The 21,567-nt window shown below is 34.6% G+C and overlaps 1 protein-coding gene across 11 annotated transcripts in view; it reads right to left on the reverse strand.

Annotated features, from left to right (window-relative positions):
• Nucleotides 1-21,567, reverse strand: part of ERBIN (erbb2 interacting protein) — a 118,436-nt gene that overhangs the window by 45,777 nt on the left and 51,092 nt on the right. For all 11 annotated transcript variants that reach the window (XM_061129662.1, XM_061129655.1, XM_061129665.1 and 8 more), the window contains exons 5-9: nt 11,289-11,367; nt 9,106-9,195; nt 6,969-7,025; nt 2,897-2,960; nt 659-733 (exon numbers count right to left, since the gene is read on the reverse strand). In XM_061129662.1, coding sequence (XP_060985645.1) covers nt 659-733; nt 2,897-2,960; nt 6,969-7,025; nt 9,106-9,195; nt 11,289-11,367 — 365 coding nt within the window. The remainder of the gene's footprint in view (nt 1-658; nt 734-2,896; nt 2,961-6,968; nt 7,026-9,105; nt 9,196-11,288; nt 11,368-21,567) is intronic.

A 21,567-nucleotide genomic window follows, 5' to 3' on the forward strand; every position in this document is an offset into this window, starting at 1 on the left:
GAAGCAACCTAAATGTCTATCGACAGAGCAATGGATAAAGATGTTGTACATATATACAATGGAATATTACTCAGCGATCAAAAAGAATGAAATAATGTCATTTGCAGCAATGTGGATGAACCTAGATACTGTCACAATGAGTGAAGTAAGTTAAAGAAAGACAAATATTGTATGATATCACTTGTATGTGGAATCTAAAAAAAAGAAAAAATGGTACAAATGAGCCTAGTTACAAAACAGAAAGAGTTACAGATGTAGAAAACAAACTTATGGCTACCACGGGGAAAGGGGCCAAGGGATCAATCAGGAGATCTGGATTGACATACACACACTACTATATACAAAACACGTAACTAATCAGGACCTGCTATAGAGCACAGGCAACTCTACTCAATACCCTGTAATGACCTACGTGGGAAACACATCTAAAAAAGAGTGGATATATGAATATGTATAACTGACTCACTTTATTGTACACCTAAAACACAACATAGTTAAAAAAAAAAGTATTGATGATAAAAAAATATAATTTGCTTCTATCTAACAATATTAAGAATAATCATTTTAAATTGATTAATCGTACTTAAAAACATATGATCTGTAAAAATGCGAAAGACAGACAGCAATAAGCAAAGTCTTTAAAATTTGATATACATACCCCTGGAATAAAAGTCAGTCTATTACCATCCATCCAAAATTCTTTCAATCCACTTAGCTGCTCAAGTACTTCAGGCTGTTTAGATGGAAGTGGAGGGGGAGATACATTAATTTACTTGAATATATTTATTTGGCAAAAGAAGCTCCCCTGGGTATTTCTACTTTAATAATAACTTTCAGTTTTAAAGACATTTTTTTTAAATTACAAGGGGAAAAAAGCAGAGCCAAAACTCAAGTCTTTCCACTGTGTTATAATTATTACACAAATATTACTAAAGACATTCCATAATAGCAGATTGTATAAATTAAGCTTTTGATTACATAACAGGTTAAAGTATTTACACAATTAGTAAGATCCATTACTTTCAAGAATACAATCAAAGTATACTCTCAATCATTCTCCACAAAAAGATGTAGACTTTTAGGAAACCTTAAAAAAAAGCTATTCCCTGATGACTAAGAGGGGGGAAGAAAGAAATAAGGCAAGCTACATCTTAAAAGCCCAATAATAAGGAAAAGTAAGTAAACCAAGGCATAATCATATGATAAACCTATTGTGTTATTTTAAACTTCTAGTAATTACATAGTAGAATGCTGTTTATAATAAAATGTTGAGGACCAAAAAATTAAAGTGACTTAGTGGACTTGGTATTCAGGCAAAATTTACCCTTAGGTTATTCACCCCTGGAGGCTCTTCTGAATGAATCCTTTAAAGATATTTCTGTTAACCCACAAACCTGTGTCCAATCATTGACAGTATGATGGCATTGAGGTGTCATCATATCTTATCACTATAACACAAGTAACACATACAAGGCATGTCATTTAGATTTACTGTTAACATATAAGTAAGAATTCTAGGTTTAACTTGGATTAAAAATATCTCTCTTTGTGCTTTGATTGTGTGTGTGCTCAGCTGTGTCCGACTCTTTGTGACCCTACGGACTGTAGCCTGCCAGGTTCCTCTGTCCATAGGATTTCCCAGGCAAGAATACTGGAGTGGGTTGCTGTTTCCTTCTCCAGGGGATCGTCCCACCCCAGCAATTGAACTCGCGTCTCCTGCACTGGCAGACAGATTCTTTACCACTGAGCCACCTAGGAAGCCCCTTTTGTGCATTATCTGTTACAACCGTAATAGTAATTTTTTTTAAAATGTGTAATGCTTGAAGAAGGAAATGGTCCAAAATTTAATGATTTTGAATTCTGCTCTGATTTATAAAATTAACAGCAATTTAGAAACTTAAAATAGTTAATATGGCAATAGATTAATACATGTAAAGACAAAACACTGAGAAAATATGTGACAGATAATTTACAAAGCACAGAACATGCATTGTTTAAAAAAGAGTAAAAACATCTACAAAACAGTAAGAGTCATCATATATCAGCTTCAATTAAAATACAGAATATGAAAGATAGTCTTTTAGAAAAAATATGAGATACCCAAAACCACCATGCTCCTCCAGTGACCAGCTGAAAAGCTATTTAGTGAGCTAATAATTGTCCCACAGGACAATTATGCAGCACCAGTGCTGAGAAACTCTTGTTCTGGAGACTAGCACTTGAAACTTGCAACAATTAAAAAAAAAAAAACTTGTAAACATAGTGTAAAATTTTTAATGATGATTTCTCAAGTTAACGAGCTTTTCTTCAAAAAACAAATATCTAGCTTATTATCTGAGTTCTCTTGGAGCAATGACTGAAGACAACAAATTGCTTATATTCTTTTCTTTATGATTCAGCATACTACTTTGGAAACAAAGCAAAAACACAATCCAGACGTCTCATTATCAACTCAAAAATAACAGTTGTTTCATTCAATGTTTTTCTTTTAGCTATTAAGTAAAATTATAGAGAAGTATACTACCACTGAATAAATTCCTAAGCAATATTCCCATGAAGTTATTTTTGACTCAAGTTCTTTTCCTGATGCATTCTAGTCTGATGAAAGCTTTTCCCTTATAATCTTTCAGAATTTCTACTTTCTGTGCCAAAAACTTTTAATTACCTTTTCCATGGGCTTCTCATTAATTTTACATTTTTACCCTCACTCCTATTAGATGTTATCATCTGTTTAATTATCCTGTCAAAAACTTTTATATCTTGTCTCTCCAAAATATGTGTCTATCTTTATCTGATTTTATACTTTAAAAATGCAAAGAAATAAATACCTTAATTTTCACATTTTTTTCTTGATCAAATGAATGACTTATGGATAGTAAGGCTGGTGAGAACTTACCACTTCTGTGAATTCATTACTTCCCAAGTCCAGTCTTTCCAGCTGCGTCAGTCTATTCATGGTTCTATGCACAACGGAGTAATAAGGAATTAAGTATACAAAAATAACAACAAGGAAACTTGTAAAATATTCTTATGTATTACCTAATAACATACAGGCTTTCAAATGTTGACAAAATAAAAATAATGATTTTCTAAGAAATAAGTCAGATTTAATTTCTAAATAAAAATGAAATAAGTTATTAATTATTCTCTGATTTTGGTTATTTCTTCTTTGGTTAATTCTCTTCAGGTTATTTCTATCCGTTTTTATTTTACTTTTTGGCCATGCCACACAGTATATGGGATCTTAGTTCCCCAACCAGGGATTGAGCCTGCACCCTCTGTATTGGAAGTGTGGAGTCTTAAAACACTGGGCCGTCAGGGAAATCCTAGGTTATTTATATTCTTAGGAAGTAATTGCAGTAATTACACAGTCCAGAATGCCAGTAACTGACTTTACATTTTTTGTTTTTTTCACAGAATAACTTCTCAGATAGTATAAATCAACTAATGATTAGATTGTTAGGTAGCTTCATACTAATTACTACCATTTTTCAAGACTGATGGTGTATTTGTAAAAAACTTTAAGATAATTAACTGAAAATTCCAAGAACAGTAAATATTACATTGTTCTCCACACTTTCAAATTAAATTCAATACAATTCACAACAAAGTTTTACATGAATCAAAAATATAATTAGGAGACTGCATTTATTTTAAATTAAAGCTACAATATACCATTTTCAAACTTTCAACTCAATACCAACAGTTCTCTGCCGTTACAGAAACCTGAATGTACAAACTGATTTCATGATGAAATAAACTAAGTTGTATTTTACATTCCTTCAGTAAAAGCACTTCTTAAACTGAACTGTTAATTAATTCAAATATATTTATACTCTTAAATTATTATTTTTAGAAAAACCTAATATTTAATAGATTGCTACCAGGTACCCAGTTAAGGAACTACATTAAATTAAAAAAAAATTGGGGGGCGCACCATCCATCCCACATGGCCTGCAGGAGGTTCCCTGACCAGCGACTGAACCCTGGCAACAGCAGTAAAAGTGCTGAATCCTAACCACAGACTACACTAGGGAACTCCTTAGGAACTATATTAAATCTTTTTTGCATATGGCAAAATACAATCATTATAATATCAATATATCAGTGTGTTAACTGGGAAATTAACATCATTAAAAACCAACAGACTCCTTAAATTATGACATAAGAACACATATTATTTCTATCTTCTCTTGACATTCAACAAATTCGTAATAGAAAGTAAGACAAAATCAGCTTAAATCTCTCTGGCTTTTTAGTGAAAAAAAAAAATATATATATATATAATAATTGTAAAGCAATTTATTATGTTGTGCATGCATGCTAAGCCACTTCAGTCATGTCCAACTCTGTGCGACCCTATGGACTGCAGCCCACCAGGCTCCTCTGTCCATGGGATTCTCCAGGCAAGAATATTGGAATGGGTTGCCATTTCCCTCTTCAGGATATCTTCCCGGCCCAGGGACCAAACCTGGGTCTCTTATGTCTACCTGCATGGCAGGCAGGTTCTTTACCACTAGCGCCACCTGGGAAGCCCAATTATTATGTTACTCACCTAATATTACAGAAAGCTAATTTTCCCAAACCCCTTCATTTTAAATATGCCATTTTATCAACACTCCTTTAATTTAATTCATTTCCCAGTACCACTTTTTCTCAAAGTTGCTTTATTTAACTTTGATTCTCTGAGTGCCTATTTTCAGGTTCTATGAGATATAAAAATTTGACTTCCTTTACTCACATCTGTCTTTGTCCAGAAAACCTGTAATTCAGTTCCAATTTGCTTTATTACAAAGTGAAAAGGTGTTTCCAGGATCTTTCTCAAGAAAGACTAGATACTAATTCCTATGTCCATAATATTACACCAGGGTGATATGTGAGAAAGGTAAAGAGAGCTGTGTGGAGGGAGTAAGACTGAAAAAAGAAAATATGGCTCTATTTTTCTTAATTCAATATTGTTATAATGATAACACAGAAATTCTCATGTAGCAATTCACTTTATATCAACAAGGGTAAATTATTTTTCTAAAAGGGTATAAAAAATTTTACACTGGAAAACTTAATTACAAACAATATCCTTAAAAATCTAAGTTTTAAAACTGATTTAGGAAAACACAAATGACACAGATATGTAATAAAAAAGAGGAAATACACTGTAAAATTTTAAAAGTGTCTCCATCTCAACTTGCTATAGCTAACATGGGCATATCTGGTCCTACTTCATTTAAGATCCAGCTTCCTACTTCAAGGAGAAAGTAAAAGCAACCATCCCTCAAATTTCCTCCTGCTTATCTCTAAACTTTCTTCATATTTAACTCATTTTTACCTTCTCTTCTCCTGTCTCAGATGGAAAATATACATCATTTGTGTTTTTGGTACTGGGCCCTCCAGGATTAACATGGTATTAAATTTCACTGAACTATATACTTAAAACAGCTTTTTCACTGTTCGAATCTTTGATCATAAAAAGATCTACTCACACACACACACACAAAAAAGATCTACTCACATAACCTGAATGCACATGACTTTCCTGACACATAAAACTATGGCCTCTTTTTAATTTACGAGGCCTCATATATTGTAAACATGTCTTTAAAAAAGCAATAAAGAATTATATATGCAAATACATGAGAGAGTCCAATCTGAGGTTAAAATTAAAATATAAGAAAAAAAATTAAAATATAAGAAGATAAAATAAGTGAATTACCTATGATATCAGAGACACCGTATTAACTGTAGGCTTAGCTATTTCAGTAAACAATTTATACCCTGATTATTCAAATCTCTTAACAGTCAAGTTCTGAGCTAATGATTCATCAATGCCAATACCAAATCTCCAAAAAGTCAAACCTTTTTGAATTTTAATAAGGATAATTCTCATTTTAATTTATACTAACAACCAACAATATACACTGTAATCATTCCAGTCTTTTGGGAATCAAAACCATGTACCTTCTTGCCCTCAGAGATTTATACTCATGGGTTGGAGTGGGGAAGAAGAAGGATCAAGTACATGTGCACATGAGAATATGCTAGCCAGGTAGGAAGAGAGTAAAGTGCATTTTAAAAATTAGACTAATGTGGTAAATGTCAGAACTGATATAAACAAGATGCTACAGAAGTTGAGTACACAGAACAACTAACTCCTGGAAAATGGGAGATGCTTCTATCAAGAGGTGACAACTCTTGACAAATAAATTGCAACAGGAGACTGGGAAGTTTTCTGTAAGGGTCAGATATTTTAAGCTCTGCATACAGTCTCTGTCACAACTACTTGACTCTACCACTGTAGAGCAAAAGCAGCTATTAACAACATGAGAGTGAATGAAATGAATGAGCTTCTAATGAAATTTATTTAGGAAAAAATAGGCACTGGGCCAAATTTAACCAGTCTGTAGCTTGCCACTGCCTAAACTATAAAAACGCAGTAGTGAATCAGGATGTTTTAAGATATATCTTCAATATAGGACACAGACTAGTGCATTTTGAGGTTGTAGATCTGTTTTCATTTTCGTTTTTGCTCTTGGACTATCATCTCCTCCTGATGTTAGCTTACCAGTAGGGGGCCTTCCATCCCATTTCTAATTTACATCTGACTAAACCATACAAGTTCTGAGAACTAGAGTTATCAGACTTCACACGGAAGACTTAATGGATCTCTCTAAGGAGTACTAAGAAATAACTGTAGTATGGAAATGGAGACCTTTATTTGGGACTCAGGTGGGCTTTACGTGGTTTTGACTTTTGTCACACAAGACTGAGTTCCAGAAAGCTACGAAATCACTAATAAATACTAAGAGATGTATAGATTGTTATATTGAACACCACTAATTAAAATACAATGACCACAAATGTCAGTCTTTTAAAATAACTTGTACTCATATTTTAGATAATAGAAAATTAATATTTCTCTAAGAATTTAAAATGCTGAACTAAATTTTGGAAAAGATAACACCTTTACTTACTTTGGCAACATTTTCAACTGGTTTTCTCTAAGTTCTAATATTTGGAGTTTAGTTAATCTGCAAAACAAATAAAATAAATCAAGCACCTATGACAAAGATGAAGAATTTAATTAATGAATTAATGTCATCCTCTAAAGTTTTAAAGCAACCAATATTTATTGTGTAATTACAATGTGTAGCATCCAGTGTTAAAAATTGCACAAAAATATAAAGACAGAAAAGACTAGTTTTGCTCTTCAGAATTAATGGGGGAGAAGCTGCAGTAAATATTTCTAAACATATCCGAAGCACAAAGTAATGGTCCCCTAATGTCAATCCTAATAAACTTCCAGCATTTTAATGAAATCCTCCCCCAATTTATTAGTCATTAGTAGATTAGAGAATAATAATTTAAGTCTAGAGTTGAGGTCTAAGAGAGAAAAATAAAGAAACACAATAGGACATGGAAAGAGAGAAATCCTCTGGCACTTCAGTGATGCACGTTCCAATAAAATTAGAGGATAAATGAGCAGAAGTACTGGTCCAGAAGTGCTTGCTAATGCTACAAGTGGCAACCATATTATAATATACAACATATCAAGTCAACAGGGTATATACTTTAAACTTTACAGAGTGTTACATGCCAAATATATTTCAATTTAAAAAAGTGGTCCAAATGCCAGACACAGAAATCTAACAAGTACATGAAATGTATGTATATATGTGTGTACATAGATCCATATATATGTGTATGTATATAAAAATACAAAGTATTATAATGTGGGTCCCACAGTTCACTGGGCTACAACAATGCCCCAAATTCATTTTTCTTTATTGAAGTACAAATAACAAACAACATTTTGTTAGTTTCAGGTATACAACATAATGATTTGATACCTGTATATACATCTGACCGCTGAACATGGGCATCAGAAGATGGAGTACCCCTTGAGCTAAAGTTAACCCACGGTTGACCCTTGAAAGACATGGGTTTCAATTGTGTGAATCCACTCACATACAGAGTTTTTTTCCCAATAGTAAATACTATGGTACCACATGATCTGTGGTTGGTTGAATCTAATGGATTTGGAACCCTGGATACTAAGGAACTATAGATATGGAGGGCCAACTGTAAATTACATGCAGAGTTAGACTATGTTGGGAGGATCAGCACCCCTAACCCCTTGCATTGTTCCAGGGTCAACTACATTGGGAAATGGTTACCAGAATAAGTCTAGTTAACATTTGTCACTATACTTAATTATAAAAAAAAAAAAATGCTTCTTCTTGAGAAGACTTTTAAGATCTATTCTCTGAAGAAACTTTCAAATACACAATATAGTATGGTTAACTATAGTCACCATGACCTTACATCCCCATGATTTATTTTATAAACTGGAGGTTTGTATCATTTGACTACCTTCACTCATTCTGCCCATCTCTACCCACTACTCCACTTCTGGCAAACACCAATCTTTTCTCTGTATTTATGAGGTTGGGGTTTTAGTGGTTACTTTAGATTTCACATTTAAGTGAGACCATATGATACATCTCTCTTTAAGAAAAAAAAAGAACATTGCCATATTAACACATATTTGGATAGCACTTTCTCTAGTAATTAATTTGAACACAATAATAGTTTAATACCTACTGTTCATTTACTGATTCATCTTTTCATTAGAAAAATTACTCAGGGACTATAATACAACAAGAAGCACAAATTTAAGGAGGGAGCAATGGGCTGGACCCCAGAAACACATTTTTCTTTTCTCTAGAACTTCGATTCCAGTGAAGACAGATAAACCAGTAATTAGATCATTTAAAAAATATGTAAGTGCTGAGAATAAAGCATTCCATCTCAAATATACAAAAATTATTCCAATTTAAACTCATTCTTACGTACTTTAAAACCAACTCTTAAATTACTTCTTTCTTTTAAATTTTCACTGCTTAGTTTTATTTGGGAAAATAGATTCCAAGTCAAAATAACAAGTGCTGAAGAAACTATAAAAACTACAATGCTTGGAAATAATTACAAAAGAAGAGCCCACGAAACTGTAATTAACAGTATTGCTAAAGCAACCTGTAGTTTGGTAAACTTTGCAAAAGTTTTGTTAAGAGCTAACAAGAGAAGGTTTTAGAAGAAACTATAACTTACCTGCCAAAATTAGCTGGCAAGAACTCAAGGAAAGCATCATTCAGATATAACTGGGTTAAGTTTAACAGCTGAGAAAATCCATCAGGAAGCCTATATAAAATAAACCAGGATTTAAATTTAATTCATATGCAGAATTTAGTCTCCTATTAAAATCGAAGAAACAAGTCTAACCAACAGATGTTCTTAACAGATAACAGCTATCTCTTTTATGAGTGATCCTCAAATTGAGATTTACCTTTTATAATAACTTACAGCTTCAATGTTTGTATCTTCATCATTTTGTAAAAAGGAAGTAAAGCAGTATTTGTCTCAATAAGATAAAATCTGCATATAACAGTCAATTATGAATGAACCTCAACACAGAGAAATGTATTTAGGACATGACTATGACATCAGTAGGCACCCTTGAAATTCACCTTATCTACCAGAAACTGAAAGGACTAAATAAGGAATTCTGAACTTTGACAGTATTGACTTTCGTTGTTGCTTAGTTGCTAAGTTGTGTTCAATTCTTGTGATCCCATGGACTGCAGCCCGCCAGGCTCCTTTGTCCATGGGATTTTCCCAGGCAAGAAAACTGGAATGAGCTGCCATTTCTTCTCCAGAGGATCTTCCCAACCCAGAGATTGAACCTGCAACTCCCGCACTGGCAAGTGAATTCTTTACCACTGAGCTGCCTGGTAAGCCAGCTGACTTTTAGGGCTGGATAATTTTGTGTTGCCAGGAGGCTGTCTTCTGCATTAGCACCTTAGCCTCTAAATCACTTGAAGCTAGCACTGCCCACCACAAGTTGTGTAAACCAAAAAATGTCTCCAGAATTTACCAAATAACTGTTAACAGCAAAACTGTTCCCATTTGAGAACTATTGGTTTCAATTATTTTCCATTTCAATATTTGGTCCCTAAAAAATCAAATAAAGATCATATAATTTTATAATGACCAAATGAGAACTAATATGAAAAGCTGAACGACATTTAGGGTCATATAAGAACCTATAAATAACTTTGCTTTTATTTCTTCTGGCTAACAAAAGAAATTACACATCTAGAACTTGATGCTAGAATAGTATTTTCAGGTAAAGGTAAAACATCATCTTTACACGTTTTCCTTTACATGTTTGTCTCTGTTTGGAAAAACCTGTTAAGTTTGTACAGTAAGTCCGCTACATGCAAACCTTGAAGTTGTGAGCTTTCAAAGAGGCACACCTGCACCTACAGGTTCAAACAGGTCCACGTGTCTGGAATACACTGTCATAGGCATGTGTCCTCTGCAACTGCTTGTGCTTCTGTGTACTTTACTGACGAGTATTATATACAGTAAGAAGTAGTATGGTAGCTTTATTTCAAGCCCAGGATGTGCAGAAGCAAGCATAAAAGCAGCACTGATGTAGCTGGTAGTACTGCATTTTTCTGGGTACTACACTGTAAGATTAAAAATGTTATCTTTACATTTTGTTTGTTTTTTATGTATTGTGTGGAAAGTATTATAAACCTATTACAGTATTGGGTATCTAGGCTAACTTATGAATAAACTAGCCTTATGAATGTGCTCTCAGAATGCAACTCGTTCATATGTAGGGGATTTACTGTAATATGTGAAAGCTGGTTTCAACTTTCATTTTAGCTATACTAAGCTATGCTTTACAATATTCATCTTTTGCTTTGTCGTTCTATTTTTTCAAAATTTAACAGCTCTGTTACTAGGAAAGCATTCTGCTTCAAGCCATTATGATCACAAAGGAATATGTGTGACCTTTCATATATAATACAACCAATCACCTAGCTTTTTCTTTTTTTGTTTTTAGCTTTTTGACTTTTCAGTTTTTCTTATTATTTTCAAAAGTTTGAGTGTGCCACTCATTGGATGTGCAAGTGAAGACATTCTTATATTGCACAAGTAGCACTGAGCTAAGCAGGCCTAGGTTCTAGTCTCATTTTTGACACTAACTAATCATGGGACTTGGAGAACACCACTTGCATTATCTGTATGGATGTCAGATTCACCTTTGTAATATATGGGGTTGGAAAGAATATTAAAAAGGCTCCTTTTTAATCTAAAACTAAAATTTTGTATAGATTTAAGATTGATATGAACTGTTGATTCAAATGTAGAAAGCAGTATTCTACTTTATCAGAGTTGCTTTATTCACATAGGTAACTATAATTCAAAGGAGAAGAACTTACTTGGAAATAGGATTTACACTGGCCTCCACAACTGTCAAAACTTTACAATTTTTTATATTTTCTGGAAACTCTTGTATTCCTAGAAGATGAACAAATAATCATTAAGTGTAAAGAATCTATTACAAAGGAGAAAATCATAACAATATTAATAATTAATGTACACTTTACAGATTCAAAATTTATCAACAGAGTAAAATATTGATAAACTAACACCAATGTCAACCAAACAGAATCACCTCCACAACAATTTCTCTCTTCTCTTTGGCCTCTTTATGACAACTGCTAATTATCAGACATGACTAAGAAACTAAACAACAACGACAAACCATCTTGTTTAGTTTTACTCTCCTTTCCTTCTCTCTGTTCATCAGAAAATCAGTGCCTTCTCTGTGTGGTGGTAAGGACACAAAATGCAGAATAATCAGCATTCTTCCTGTGTCTTCACATAAAAAGAGGCACTACTTTAAAAAAATGTTCATTGGAGTAGAGTTGAGTTATAATGCTGTGTTAGTTTCTGCTGCACAGTAAAAGTCAATCAGTTAAACATACACATACATTCATTTTTTAAAAGGTTCTTTTCCTATATACGTCATTACAGAGTATTAAGAAGAGTTCCCTGTGCTATACAGGAGGTCCTTATGGTCCTTATTATTTATATAATTTTTATATAGTAGTGTATAAAAGAGGCATTACTTTTAATATCCTGGGTTCCAGATTGAGCTGGCCTCTAATACATATAGGGTAACAAAGCTGAAAGCAAAGCTGAGGACAGAAGAGGTATTGATAGAGAATATGCACCAGATATGCCAATGCACACGCCTGAGGCAGTTATACACCAATACTTCTGCAAAATACAACACAACCGTGACAAGTCAAATTATGGTAGAAGTTTCTAGGAACTTAATCTTACCTCAACTTACCTCAGCAAAAATATAGCAACAATAATTGAGTTAGCAACAATAATTAAGTTAGCAACAATTCATAGACCAACCTTAAGTAGCACTGTTGTAATCCAGACTAGAGGAATGCAAATTAATAACTTTAAAAAAATGTTCCCAAAATTCTATTAATAGAAAACTCATTCCTTCACCAACACAACATGACTATTCAAGAGGGCTGACACTGGAGGGTCACTGAAGGCTCTGTCAACTTCATGAATGTACGATTCTAAGCAAGTTTATTACCGAGCCAACCACAGAATTTCAGATGATGAAAAATGAAATGATACAAAATCATCAACTGGCAAATACTATAGCAATAACTGATCAGTCAAAACTTATCAATGGATACTATAATTAGTGGGTACAAGAATGAAGAGAAACAGTATATCAATATAGTTTCAAAGCTTCTCCCGCAAAATGCATATTAATTTTTAAGAGGGGAAAGAGTAAAGAACTCTCCTAGGCACCAACCACTTCAGCTATTTAAAAGTTAGCAGTTACCAGTGTCCTTATAGTGCAATTCATCTTAAGATACACTGGGAAGGGGTGCAACACCTACTGTCATATTCCTTCCCCAAACACCAACCTGAATTTAATCATAAGCAAATATCAAACAAATCCAAATGAAGAGAAATCCTACAAAACTGGCCACTAATCATCAAAACTACCCAGTTTAAAAAAGTTGAAGACAAAGAAAAACTGAATAACTACCCAGATAAGAGAAGATGAAAGAGAACTAGCTATGGTCAATATCTAAACCCACTACTACTATCACTACCACACACACATGCACGCACATAAACTGAAAACACCCGAGGAAGCCTGGGAGACCGCATCAATGTCAGCATCATTACTGTTCTATAATAACCGCCGTTATTACCAGTGAGGGGAACTAGGTGTAAGTACAAGGGTACCAATTTGTACTGTTTCTTAAAAACGCATGTAACTCTACAATCATCTCAATAACAACTTCAAAAATCTGGGCTCAATGGTTCCTTAAGGAAAGGTTTTTATCATTGTTGTTGTTATTAAAAGTCAATTTCCCTAAAGGTTTCAACATGATTCATTTTAAAGAACTTTTGGTAGAATTTACAAAGTTCATGTAAAGCTTCAAATCAGAAAATGTTAACACTGATGAATATCTAATGATATTAAGGAATTACTGTCAGCTGTTTTTTATAAATTGTGGTAATAGTAGAGTGGCTTCATCTTGAAATATTTATGTATGAGAGAGATTGTTTGGCAAAGTATAAGGTATACATGTAACATACTGGTATGTTACACTTCTGGTTGATAGGCACATCAGATTTACTGTATTATTCTCTACTTAGATAACAAGATTTTAAAAAAAGGACTTTAAAACAGCCATGGTACTTAAAGGGAAAAAATTAACTAAATGATGGGGAGGAAAAGATTAAATATAAGAAATGGAAACTTTACAAACAATAAAAACAATACATCTAAATGAAAAAACCACACGATAGGATTTAAAGATTAGTCACTGCAGGAGAAAATGTCAATGAGACAGAAGACATGGCAACAAAAACTAGCCATTCTGAAACACAAAGGGCAAAAAGTAAAGAAACCCAGTGATACCTGGGACAATGTCAAACAGATTAACGTACTTATCTATCTTTAGAAGTCTCTTTCTAGGCACCACAAAGAGTACTTATTCTATGAGGGGAGAATCTTTGCCTCTCTTGTGCATTACTGGAATAGGACATGGTACATAGTTACCAGCATCACTCAATAGCTTCCAAATTCTTTACCGGGGGGGGGGGGGGGGGGCAGTATCAATTTTCATACTACAATGTCTATTTATATCTTGCCGACATTTGATGATATCTTTACTTTTTGCCAATAAACACTTTCTGAGAGGGTTGAACCTCACAGACATAAATGAGATATGAACTAAAACTAGATATTTTCCTGATATTTCCTAGAAAGTGAAAGTCGCTCGGTCATGTTCGACTCTTTGCAACCCCATGGACTATGCAGTCTACGGAATTCTCCAGGACAGAATACTGGAGTGGGTAGCCTTTTCCTTCTCCAAGGGATCTTCTCAACCCAGGGATCGAACCCAGGTCTCCTGCATTACAGGTGGATTTTTTACCAGCTGAGCCACAAGGGAGACCCAAGAACACTTGAGTGGGTAGTCTATCTCTTCTCCATTGGATCTGCCTGACCCAGGAATCAAATCAGGGTCTCCTGCATTGCAGGAAGATTCTTTGCCAACTGAGAGCTATTTCCTAGAGTTGAACACATTTTCACATTTACTGATCTATTTAAACTTAAGTATAGCTGATAAACTATATTACATCTCAGGTGTACAGAATAGTGATTCAGTATTTTTTACAGATTATACTCTATTAAAAGTTATTACATGATAAAGGCTATAATTCCCTGTAATATAAAATATATCCTTGATGCTTATCTGTTTTATACATGTGTGTGTGCTATGTTAAGTCATTTCAGTCATGTCTGACTCTCTGCAACCCTATGCACTACAACCTGCCAGGCTCCCCTGTCCATGGGATTCTCCAGGCAGGAATACAGGAGTATGTTGCCATGCCTTCCTCCAGGGGATCTTACTAACCCAGGGATTGAACCTACATCTCCTATGTCTCCTGAAATGGAAGGCAGGTTCTTTACCACTAGCATCACCACATAGTAGATTATATTTCTTAATCTCATGCCCCTAACTGGTCCCTCTCCCCTCCATGGAGGAATCAATCTCCCTGACTTCAGACTATACTACAAAGCTACACTAATAAAAACAGTATGGTGTTGGCACAAAAACAGAAATTGAGATCAATGGAACAGTAATAGAAAGTCCAGAAATAAACCCACATACGTATGATCAATTAATCTACAACAAAAGAGGCAAGAATAAACAATAGAGAAAAGACAGTCTCTTCAATAAACAGCACTGGGAAAATTGTACAGCTACATGTAAAATAATGATTAGAACATTCTCTAACACCATACACAAAAATAAACTCAAAATGGATTAAAGATCTAAACGTAAGACCAGAAACTATAAAACTCCTAGAGGAGAACATAGGCAAAACACTCTGACATAAATCAAAGCAGGACCCTCTATGACCCACCTCCCAGAATATTGGAAATAAAAGCAAAAATAAACAAATGGGACCTAATGAAACTTAAAAGCTTTTGCACAAGAAAGGAAACTATAAGCAAGGTGAAAAGACAGCCCTCAGATTGGGAGAAAACAATAGCAAATGAAGCAACAGACAAAGGATTAATCTAAAAAATATACAAGCAACTCCTGCAGCTCAATTCCAGAAAAATAAATGACCCAATCAAAAAATGGGCCAAAGAACTAAACAGACATTTCTCCAAAGAAGACATACAGATGGCTAACAAACACATGAAAAGATGCTCAACATCACTTATTATCAGAGAAATGCAAATCAAAACCTCAATGAGGTACCATTACACGTCAGTCTAACTGGCTGCTATCCAAAAATCTACAAACAATAAATGCCGGAGAGGTGTGGAGAAAAGGGAATCCTCTTACACTCTTGGTGGGAATGCAAACTAGTACAGCCACTATGGAGAACACTGCAGAGATTCCTTAAAAAACTGGAAATAGAACTGCCATATGACCCAGCAATCCCACTGCTGGGCATACACACTGAGGAAACCAGAATTGAAAGAGACACGTGCACCCCAATGTTCATCGCAGGGGTTTACAATAGCCAGGACATGGAAGCAACCTAGATGTCCATCCAACCAGATGAATGTATAAGAAAGCTGTGGTACATATACACAATGGAATATTACTCAGCCATTAAAAAGAATGCATTTGAATCAGTTCTAATGAGGTGGATGAAACTGGAGCCTATTATACAGAGTGAAGTAAGTCAGAAAGAAAAACACCAATATAGTATACTAATGCATATATAGGGAATTTAGAAAGATGGTAATGATAACTCTATACGTGAGACAGCAAAAGAGACACAGATGTATAGAACAGTCTTTTGGATTCTGTGGGAGAAGGTGAGGGTGGGGTGATTTGTGAGAATAGCACTGAAACATGTATATTATCATATATGAAACAGATCTCCAGTCCAGGTTTGATGCGTGAGACAGGGTGCTCAGGGCTGGTGCACTGGGATGACCCAGAGGGATGGGACGGGGAGGGAGGTGGGAGGGAGGGTCAGGGTGGGGAACACATGCACACCCATGGCTGATTCATGTCAATGTATGGCAAAAACCACTATAATAGTATAAAGTAATTAGCCTCCAATTAAATAAATTTTTTTAGATGTAAAAAATAAAAATAAAATGCAAGTCAGATCATTCTCTGAATGACCTGACTCAAACCCTTCCAAGTGATTCCACTTGAATGAGAGTAAATGTCAAAGTACATACAAATGCCTACAAGACTCTACCTTTTTGCTACCAAATCCCTACCTTTCTGACCTCTATTCCAATCACTCCCATCTTGCTCACTATGTTTTAACTACTATAGTCTTCTGTTTCTGATACATGCCATGGACACTCTCACCTTACAAACTATACACTGGCTGTTTCTTCTTTCTGGTACATTCTTACCTTAGACATATGCATCCCTAACTTCCTCACTTCCACCAAATCTTTGTTCTCACTTTCTCAATGAGGACTAACCTCAATGCTTGCGTTAGCTTGTCTCCAAAGATGGTTCTTTCATCCTCATACATAAAGCGGGCATAACCTGAATTTCATCATGAATTACTTCTTCATTAACAATTTCAACTACCTGTTCCTTTTTCATTCGCACTTGACTTCAACAGTGTTCTTTCTTTGTCATATACTCTTTTCATAAGAATTTAACTCTGTTGCTAAAATTTAATAAAATGAAGATACTATTAAACATGGCTATCCTGCTCAGATTAATCTATTTTGGTTATACAGAAGAGTTCTCTTTTTACTGCTGAGAAAGAGAAAATACCTCCTGAAATCTAATCTAAGAACTGGCCTGGTACTATCAGCTAGTCCTTGGTCTTTCTATGAACAAGATGCAATTAAAGGGAGACCTTGGTATTTCCCTGTTGAACTAAGCAATTTCACATAATACCAATATTTAAGGAGGCCATTCTTTAACCACAAGAGATCAAGACAATCTCGATCAATACAATACAAGACAATACAAGACAATCAAGATCAATACAAAAGCGTATTTGTATTCACAACTTAACAAAGACAAAATGTGAATCTTGTCCAAGCCATCCCTTCTAACGTGTGACTGCTGCTACTTTATTGATTATAGCTTTAGCTTTGCTCTAATCTGCCCTCCTTATAGATAACATTTATTAATATTCTCAATCACATAATTATACTTCTTGACAGCATTCCATTCATAGCAAACACTCATATTCTTAAATCCTCTTCCAATCATCAAGTACAAGCCCAAATCCTGTAATAGTCCTTTAGCACCTGCTGCGACTCCCCTTCCATTCCCATGGCTCAATCACAGGTAACCCTGGGGATCTCTGTTTGGAGGGCATCAATATCCCTCCAATGACCCAAATGTACATAAGTTAATAGTGGTTCTTTACTGTTTCTGTATTTTAAAGGCTATGGTAACAAATAGTACAGGATGTAACACTGATTTCCAGTCAAGAGTCTGAACCAGAAATTGCAAACTTAAATGATTATACTGGCTAGGGGATAACAGATGTATGGTTAGCATCAGGTATAACACAGTGAGTGCTAAGGCCTATGGTAAGGCACAGTGACTGTACACCCCACTTATGGTCTACATTAACAACACACTTAGCAGTGACCAGGGATCACCAGACTGTGTTTTTTAAGTTCCATGTCAGTTTAACACAGGATTTTTCTTCTTTCGTTATCTTAAATAAGCTGATTTATTAAAACAGTTGAATTTAAACAACATTAACTACTAAGCAAATCAGCAACTTTAGAAATTTTAAAACAGAAAAATAAGTGACTTCCCCAGCAATGGATAATTTTCCTTGTAATCAATATAACTTCTTTGAACTTAAAAGTGAAGAGCCTTTTACAGTATTTTGTCCCCAATCATCAGATTTTCTCAGATTCAAGGAACTGCTTCCTGTTTTGACCCATAAACTTTCAACCCATTCTTTCTGAATGTTTTGACTCAGTTTTAAAAAGGCATAATTAACCTCTCCAGCATTCCCATATCAGACAGAAAGATCTGAGCTACTCTTTCTGGCTTGTCTCTGTTAAAATTCCTAGTTTTTATTCAGTCTGCTTATATAGAGAGAATTGACAGCTAGATAGTCTTCATTTCTTTTCTCTCTCCATCAGCTTTCTCTATCAACCCCTTCTGCAAATTATTTTAATCATCATCCCTATTAGTCTGCTCAAGAAAACAGGCCAGGACTTCTCTGGCAGTCTAGCAGCTAAGAATTCATCTTGCAATGCAGGAGACGCAGGTTCAATCCCTGATTAGGGAACTAAGATCCCACATGCTACATAATACAGCAAAAAAGAAAAAAAAAGCAGCAGCAGCAGCCACTTGAACACAATGGATATTAAATGTTAATTTCTCTAACACCAGTTGCTATTTGCAGTGGCTTGGCATAGCAGTTTGGTGAGCTTTTCCTTTCTTTAAAAAGCTAACAATAAATCAAAACTTTAGACAAGAAAAAGAATAAATTGACTCATAAATTAAGACTTTAGTTTTATCATCAAATATAAATGGTAAAAAGTGAATTCCTTACAAAACGAAGAAAAATATCAACACCTTACATTTATGTACTTCCTGTACACACACTGGTTCACAGTGTGGTTAGCAGTCACATGAGGCAGAACGGGAAGTGGTGATATTGATGAAATTATGTATAGTCTAACTGAGAACGAGATTAATTTCCAAACATAGCAACATGGCAAATAAACAAAGAAGTAACGATCAGAATACAACTCAATTTTTCTCTTTCTAAATAAATATTTTAATCACTAAGCCATATTACTTGGCCAGTGAGAAACACTGGAAGAAATATCAAAATATCAGAAACTAAGAAAAATGAAAAGAACGAACCCTAAAACAAGTGCTTTTAAATAAATACAGCTTGCTGAAACACTAATAAAGTATGCCACAGTGTTTCCTGCCTCCTTCCAAGCAGGGAGCACATAGATAGTAAACTCGAGAAAAATGTTATATTAAGATATAATAGAATATAGTTAGATTGAACTGATAAAAACACCTCAAAGAAGAATACTACAACTTTGATACAAGATTAAAGCATCTTATGCAACATTTAACATGATGAGATGTTGTAATAGAGAAAATATTTAGGGGTGTTGCTGCTGCTGCTGCTGCTAAGTTGCGTCATTCGTGTACGATTCAGCAACCCCATGGACTGCAGCCTACCAGGCTCCTCCGTCCATGGGATTTTCCAGGCAAGAGTACTGGAGTGGGTTGCCATTGTCTTCTCCGATTTAGGGGTGTATTTAAGGGTAATTCAATTTTCCTCATTCAGAATAAAAGATGAAACTCATCCATCTCTAACATAATGGCCATCTTAATACTAAATGTAATTAATTCCATAATTTGAAAAACACTGCTTTCATTTAGCATGCTATCCTTTCTTTTAAGCAAGCTGTTAAATATACAACTAATGAAAATCAAATTTTTCATAATCAACCACATCACCCTATAATATGCATAATGTATTCTTATTTTCAATAATGTAGACTTGGAGTTCTCTGGCGGCCTAGTGGTTAGGATTCTGGGTTTTCACTGCTGTGGCCTGGGTCCCTGGTCAGGAAACTGAGATCCCACAAGCCATGAGGTACAGCCAAAAAGTAATAGTAACATAGACTTGTATAAGCATATACTTGAGGATTACACAGTTAATTAAAATAGTCTCAACTCTATAAAAGTAAAATGGGTTAATTACATCAGCTGTAATGATGACTATCAGATTAGGAATTAGAAGTACTAGAATTTTTGTCAGTCAAGGTAATGGTTCTGACATAATCATAGTTTCCTGTCTCTCCTCACTTACTTTGTTCACCATCAATGAAATGCAGTTGCATTGAGACATTAGTTTAAGACCAAGAAGAGAAGAAAACAAACAAAAGGCAAGGGGCTGATTCTGCCATTTAAAAAATAGATGAGATCACATAGAAAGAAAAGAATAGACAAAATCAACTTGCTTTTTAGTGAAATAAACTGTAAGGTTTTATTGACAACTATAACTAATGCCATTCTCTTTCAAAGCAGAATACCTAAGTGCTTATCCTAAATCTTTTGGTCACATAGAAATTATCTCTAACTCTTCAAAAAAAACTCACAAGCTGACAGAATTGTACAAAGCAGGTTTTCAATAACCCACAAAGAATTGCTGAAGCTAGAATGAAAAAAACAGAGAAACACTATATAGTCCAATGGGTTGTCATAACTCAAACACGCTATTCTTTGTGTGAAAGTCTAAGATATTGATGGAATGATGTTGTAGGGCATAATTGCACAATTCTCAGTTTAGAGAAGTCAGTCTGGAATTAGTGCATTTTCAGGAGGATAATAAAGCATGTGCATTATTGAGCCAAGGAATAGTTTCATACTATGAAGACTAATAACATTGCTTACTAGCCTTTCCCAGGTGTATGTAATTTTATCAGTAACACCAAAAAGTAGAAGAGATAACCCTTCAGAGTGGAAGGTTACACTTAATGACTTCTAAGGTCACAATTCCAAAGTTCAACAATGCTACTTAACTGTCAGTGTATGTACAGCTACAACGGTAATGGATTAAGTTCATTTACTTTGGAATTTACGCAATACTTGCCACTCTATTAAGCATGAGGAATGGAAACAAATTTCAAACTGCCCTTGAAGAAGCTGAAGAAATTAATTAACCTCAAATAAAATCATGAGAGGAAAACTCTTAACAATTAAAAACCAGCTGATCTGAACTCTACAAAAAACAACAATGTCACAAAAAGAGGGGCAAGCTGTGTCAAAGAGACACAACTGAAAGCTAAATGTAATTTTTAACTTGGCATAGGCTGGGCAAATAGCTAAAAAGGGCATTATTAGGCAACAGGGGAAAATATGGTGTCAAATTTCTTGGGTGATAATGATACTGTGGTTATGTATAAGAATTTCTCTGGTCTTGGGAAATGCTTATTCTAATATTATTCCAATATATTATAATATGCTCACTCTAAAATTTTTAAGTGTTACTTCTCGCTCACTTCAAGGTAAGGAGTTAACAATTTGGAACATCTCTTCCACACTCTAATGTTTATCAAACTAGGCACACAAAACCAAGACAGTGTACCCCAAGAGGACAGTGACTGTGTCCTTTCACTTTCCATCATTAATTTGTAGTCCAAGC

This window comes from Dama dama, chromosome 25 (genome assembly GCF_033118175.1).
Source record: "Dama dama isolate Ldn47 chromosome 25, ASM3311817v1, whole genome shotgun sequence".
NCBI classification, from domain to species: domain Eukaryota; kingdom Metazoa; phylum Chordata; class Mammalia; order Artiodactyla; family Cervidae; genus Dama; species Dama dama.